This window comes from Oncorhynchus tshawytscha, linkage group LG02, assembly GCF_018296145.1.
Source record: "Oncorhynchus tshawytscha isolate Ot180627B linkage group LG02, Otsh_v2.0, whole genome shotgun sequence".
NCBI classification, from domain to species: domain Eukaryota; kingdom Metazoa; phylum Chordata; class Actinopteri; order Salmoniformes; family Salmonidae; genus Oncorhynchus; species Oncorhynchus tshawytscha.
Window position 1 is genome coordinate 66,010,746 of NC_056430.1, and position 6,158 is coordinate 66,016,903.

The 6,158-nt window shown below is 43.1% G+C and overlaps 1 protein-coding gene and 1 long non-coding RNA gene across 2 annotated transcripts in view; one reads left to right on the forward strand and one right to left on the reverse strand.

Annotated features, from left to right (window-relative positions):
• The first annotated feature begins 30 nt into the window (after window positions 1–30).
• LOC112245824 lies at window positions 31–2,113 on the forward strand. The gene is made up of 2 exons (XR_002952812.2): window positions 31–317; window positions 1,661–2,113. It is a non-coding gene; the product is annotated as an uncharacterized LOC112245824 (long non-coding RNA).
• Window positions 2,114–2,158: 45 nt separating this feature from the next.
• Window positions 2,159–6,158, reverse strand: part of LOC112265245 (nuclear pore complex protein Nup133) — a 17,234-nt gene continuing 13,234 nt past the window's right edge. The window contains exons 17-26 of the mRNA XM_024442375.2: window positions 6,056–6,155; window positions 5,581–5,829; window positions 5,199–5,332; window positions 4,520–4,678; window positions 4,208–4,343; window positions 3,867–3,985; window positions 3,173–3,253; window positions 3,015–3,079; window positions 2,684–2,772; window positions 2,159–2,427 (exon numbers count right to left, since the gene is read on the reverse strand). Coding sequence (XP_024298143.2) covers window positions 2,291–2,427; window positions 2,684–2,772; window positions 3,015–3,079; window positions 3,173–3,253; window positions 3,867–3,985; window positions 4,208–4,343; window positions 4,520–4,678; window positions 5,199–5,332; window positions 5,581–5,829; window positions 6,056–6,155 — 1,269 coding nt within the window. The 3' untranslated portion in view covers window positions 2,159–2,290. The remainder of the gene's footprint in view (window positions 2,428–2,683; window positions 2,773–3,014; window positions 3,080–3,172; window positions 3,254–3,866; window positions 3,986–4,207; window positions 4,344–4,519; window positions 4,679–5,198; window positions 5,333–5,580; window positions 5,830–6,055; window positions 6,156–6,158) is intronic.

Here is a 6,158-nt window from a genome sequence, read left to right on the forward strand (position 1 = left end):
CACTCCCGTAGACGAGCGCTGAAGAGCTCAGGGTCGCACTTCGTAATGCGCAGGACGGTCCATATATGGAGAGGTAGTCCCGAATCCAAACTGTAGCGCTCGGCCCGTGTATGGAGAGCCAAGGGGTGTAATCCGTCGGACTCCAGCATGGCATTTTGAACACAGGCGCGCTTTGACGCAGGACTACACACGTCCATATTCCCCGTTCTATGACAGCATGCAGTGCCAAATCATTCAATGATGCAAGGATATTGATTGTGGCATTATTTTTTTTTTTCTTTGCAAATGACTTGCTTTCCTGAGCGCACCTCGTCAAGGTAGCCCATATTCTATTCATGTTATTTTATTGGTTTATGTTGATTCCTTTACAGCTAGAGCAGGCGCGATTTTATAAAGGGTTGTTTAATGGAACACTACAAGTTATTGAACAGTGAATATCTCGGTGTATTTTACCCGGTTCTTTGTCAGATGCATGTTATTTTAATTGATTTAAGAGCATGTTAAGTATAGCATCTTTTTTTGGTGGGGTTGGGGGGGTTGTCTCTCAAATGGTATTTCAAAGATGTATGTGTAGCTGTTAGTCTAGTCATCTTTTTTATACTAAAAGTTTGAAACACATTCTGCTATTAAAATCTCAAACTTCATGGAAAATAATTAACATGGACTTTATTCTCCAGCATCGGCAAGTAGAGAGGGGGGGAAGTTGTATCAAGTTTGAGATGGGGGCGTTTCGTGTGGTAGCTGGTCACTTGTAACTTCCGCATTTACTAACAGTGGCCATGGTCTGGTTTCTCTGAACAGGGGGTAGGTGAAAGCAGATAGGACCCTAGCCATGCAGCCCAACAGCTGCAGCCAGCCACCAAGGCATGGACAATTCCTTTTTTGTAGCCCAGCCTTTAAAAAAAGTGTCTTTGTAAACTGATATGTTTGTCCAACTGCTAACTCATCACTGCCAAGGTATCCAACTAAATGTACTTGTGGAAAGGTATTTTAGTACAAGAAAACAAAATGTTTAAAATTGCATGTCATTATCCAACTTCCGTTGGTCCCTATAATATATTAGCTTTGTTAGGCATGTTATTGATGGGATAGCCTACTTCATATACCAATTTTAACATTTTGACATTTGTCATTTAACGGACGCTCTTATCCAGAGCGACTTACAGTAGTGAGTGCAAACATTTTCGTACTGGTCTCCCGTGGGAATCAAACCCACAACCCTGGCGTTGCAAGCGCCATGCGGGACCAATACTCAGGCTTGTAAATGTTATCTCCATACCAACCAGACACAACAACCCCATCCATGGAGGCATTCTACAAGCCAGACAGGAAGTCCTGTGATCAAATATTCAGCAGAAGCCTGGCTTCCAAACCTGGAACTCTTGACACAAACTGTCAAAGATCTGTGAAAGTTTCTACCAGGTAGTTAGTCACCATCCCTATGACAACTGCTCAAAATAGTAAATCAAGACTATTGAGAAGGTTGAAAAAAGTATGCTTAGAAGCCAATCAAAAGCTATTGGCACACCTTCTCTGAGGGAGTTCTTTCAATCCCACCCCATATAGGGCTACTGAACTTTCAATCCCCCTCCCCACATAAAGACGGTGGCTGTAATTTATTGTGTATGTCCCTAATTTAACCTCCATTTTCTATTTTTAGGACAAGACAGAGGCCATCTGCTTCTGCCATCAGTGAAAGTGGATCAGTTGCAGACTCCTCGAAGGGTTGGAGAGACACTCGAGGAGTCAGGCCCCGCTATTTAAACAAGAAACCAATACAGTTGGCAATGTAGGCCACAAGCACCCAATGGCTTGCTGCAGAAACCCAATAGCCTATTATGGCATGTTAGTCAATGAGTGTGGTTGTGGTTGAGATGGATGTTGTGTTCATTTTGAGCGGCTAGTCCACGAGGTGTGTACTGTTTCATCTACCTGATCATAGCCTTACAGCTCCATCTGAATCCATGACATATACTCTCCTGACTTTTACTCAAGCAATTATCACAGCAGATCTAGATGTATTGGAGATTCAGGATGTGTATCTACATATGTTGCCTTTTTCCCAGGTTATTGAGGTAAAGGAAATAAAACAATACATTTTGTTTTTCAAAAACTTAAACCAGTCTTTTGTGAATTCCAAAATCAAAAGAACAGAACATTTACAGAAATATGACTTTTATTTTGAAATTGCAACACATTATTTTTTTGTCAAACAAACAGTAAAAATGGAAAGAAAGGAACAAACCAAGTGCAATCTGGGAGACTTAGTTGTGAAAGGGGTCAGGGGTCATCAGATCTGTGCTTGCAGGTAATGTTCATAGTTGGCCCGCAGTACAAACTCAAAAGTGGGCTTTGATTTCAAAGCCTCCATCTCGTCCAGCTGAAGAAGGTCTTTGAAGTCAGGAAGGTAGGTCTGTAGAGGAACACCTGGAAAACAACAAGAGAACACATTCTGAATAGGTTGGAAGGGTCATAAAGAGGTACATAAACAGAGCAGTGACACTCAATACCCTTTTCAATATTTTGTCATTAATAACAAAAAAATATTACAACAATTCAACAATCTCCTAAATATCTCTTAAGTAACTATTGAAATGTGTTGTTAACAAACAAATTAACTGATGAGAATAAAGTGAAATCCTTTAGTCAGACACCGAGACAAAATGGCTACTGCAGTGCTTACCTTCTTGTATGAGCTTGAGGAGGATCTTGACAAAGATGCTGTCCTTGGCTGCCTCCAGAGGGTCATCGTTCCCATCAGCAGACAACCATCTGTGAGCAACACAGCGAAAAGGAAGCTCAATGCAAACTTACAGTAATAATAATAACAATAATGCTTATTCATTCATTGCATTTCACTATAGAAAGCACATTGACAACAAACAAAAATGTAAGAAGTGTCAAACAGTGTATTTACACCTATCCAATCCTTTCAGATTTGGAATTAGGAAATTAGCAAGAAAGGGAGTAGGAGTGAGATATTAGAAGGATTAGGGCCATTGAGCGGTGCTTACTCGTCTTTCTTGAGGGCCTTGCAGAAGATCTCACACTTGAGTCCCTCAATGTCCACAGCATCCTCCTGCAACAAGAATATGCCCCATATCAGTGAACCCTGACAGACCTGATTAATCAACCCTGAGTTAATGATTCATGCTAGCGGTAGTAGGACTACCTCGTCTATGTACTCCAGTAGATCCAGAGCCTTCTTGAAGTCATACTCATTGGCTCGTCGGTTGTCATCACAAATATACAGCTGGTGAGAAAATAGTTAAATTAGGTCAGTCCATTGGTAATTGTAAGAGTTGTATTTTGGGGTTCAGTTGGTGACAGGGAGGATAGATGTGTGTGTTGTTTTGTCATCATGTGTCTGTGTGGTGGCAGGTATGTGGTATTATGTAGAGTTACTGGTTATGCGACTGCGAGTGTGGTCTACTTAAGCAATAAGCATGAGTGGGTGTGGTATATGGAATCTTAGTTTAGTCCTAGCTTGAGATATAACAAAAAAAATGTTAGCCCATAATGGGTATCAATGTATGATGTGGTATACGGCCAATATACCACGGCTAACAGCTATTATGCATAACGCAACACAGAGTGCCTGGATACCGCCCTTAGCCATGGTATATTGGCCATATATCACAAACCCCCCGAGGTGCCTTATAGATATTAGAAAACTGGCTACCAACGTAACTAGAGCAGCAAAAATGAATGTTTTGTCATCCCCCTGGTATACGGTCAGATATACCACGTCTGTCAGCCAATCAGCATTCAGGGCTCGAACCACCCAGTTTATAATGGTGCTTTGGTAAGGTTGTCTGTGTTGGGTTACGTGGTAATATGAGTGGTCCACTGATGTGTGTTCCTACATTAATAAGGTTGTGAGCGCTGAGCAGGGGCATGGTGTCGGGGTTCTGTTGTTTCTCCTCCAGCAGCTGTTTGGGCAGAGTCTCCTGGTGCAGCAGGAACCGCTCCTGCTCGACCATTTCTGTAGGATGACAAAGAAAACACTTGTGATATCCTGGCAGAACTCCCCAATTAGACACCCTCCAGTGAACAGAGGTTTCCTTGCTTCTTTTGCATCAAATAGTGTCCGTTGTCTTAGGGATAAATACTAACATAGTTTAAAATACATGTTCATAACTCCCATTGACAATAATGTATGATTTAAGTGAGAATTAAGCAGAAGTATCTCAAGTAGCCCCTTTACCGTCTACATGTTTCTTCATCACAGCCTCAGGCATGTCTGATGCCAGGGCAGTCAGTTTACTGAGAGCCAACAGGGTCTTCTTCTTCACAAAGTAACGTGTCTCCATGTTGGCCTGGCCATACAGGGTTTTGTAAGCCTGGGAAGAGAGAGAGATGGTCAAATAAATATCACAAATGCAACACTGTTTATTTAACATTGGAAACTGCACTATGCAACTGCCAAACTACTGTATGTCTTTTCATAAGAAGCAGCATGTTCACAAGTTAGCTACTAAGGTCAACTGATGTGTGTGTGTGTGAGTGTTCCACTTACACTGCTGAAGTCATGGACGTGGATGTGGTGCAGCCAGCTGAGGTGTTCGTGGGACTGCAGGAAGCTGGCCAGCTGCTGGTGCTGGGCGATGGGCTGGGAGAGCAGCTTGCCCCTCTTCCCCTTCTCCATGTACCAGCGGAACAGGAAGTCCGCAAAGTTCTACAGGAAGTGACATGGAAATTAAATTAAACACACAGCATCTTTGGAATCTTAGTTTAGTCCTAGCTTGAGATAACATCTATATTTTTTTTTATCCCATAATGGGTATCAATGTATGATTTACATGCGCAGTCTGAGTAACGGGAGGTAGGCTAGCGGTTAAGTGCGTTGGGCCACTAACCAAAAGATTGTTGGTTTGAATCCCCGAGCCGACTAGGTGAAAATCTGTCTATGTGCCCTTGAGCACTTAACCCTAATTACTCCTGTAAGTCACTCTGGATAAGAGGGTCTGCTAAATAACAAAAAATTTGACATGCACATATCCCTTGTTAGTGCCAGATTTGATAAAACACCAGTGATAAAATTGGGTCGTGTTCAGTACGGCACACAGTAGCAAAACATTTTGCAAACAACAACAAAAACCTGTGTTCTTATTGGACCAGTTCAAGTAGTACCTCCCCATTTAAAAAATTCTCCACCTAATGAACACCACCCTGGTTTTAGAGGATTAGTGTCAAACCTGGTCGGCGAACTTGGCCATGTAGTGCTGCAGTCTGTTTTGGTTGTCAGTCTGCTCACACATCTGGACCAGAATGTCAAAGTCACAGTATTTCTCTGCCAGTGCCGCCACCCACTGGTACTGACCCAGTTCCACTGGAACATAAGGAAAGGTTAACACCCTTAAAATATTATTTAAGTGTAAATAATACCTTTATAATGGATGTAATAAGCAGTCAGACTTATAATTTATGAAAAATATCAGCCAGATTTAGCTATAAATGTGTAATTCCACTGAAAGGATTCAGATAAAAATGATTTTCTATTCCAAAATGTCTTGACCTGGTAACCAAATACTCAAGCCAAAATGTCCGCCCGGTATTTTGCGTTCAATCGCCACTCACACAGTGGTGCGAGCAGTTCAGAGCGGCGCTGCGTGTACTCCATCTCCAGGGTGTTGTAGTGGTCCTGCTGGCCCGGTCTCAGTGAGGTCAGCTGGGCAACGTAGCCTCCCAGGAGCACATCCAGCAGTGCTGCCAGCTGCTCGTTCAGGCCATTGCGCAGCTCCGAGTCGGCGTGAGGGTACACGTCACGCAGGATCACCTCGTGCTGGCGGGCGATGACGGTGCGAACCCCGCCCAGACCGCTAGAGGCTGTGGGGAGAAAAAGAGACAGGTTTGGGGATTAAGGGTGCATCTCAATTGTCTTACATTTGGGAGACTCTAAATTATTCTCCTTATCACAGTGAAAGGGATCTAGCATATCACTTTCACCTATCCTGTCTTTTCAGATCAGTTGACATTAACAAAAGGAGACAAGGCGTTATAAGAAGTTACTTTCGACTACTATGTGCATGTGTGTGTTCAACAGGGAATGTACCGGTCCATGGGATGTATTCTGGCTCAGCAGGGGTGCTCTCTGAGGCTCTGTACAGTGAGGCCTTGGTGTCTCTGTACTGACCAGCAGCCTGCAGCATGTCCTG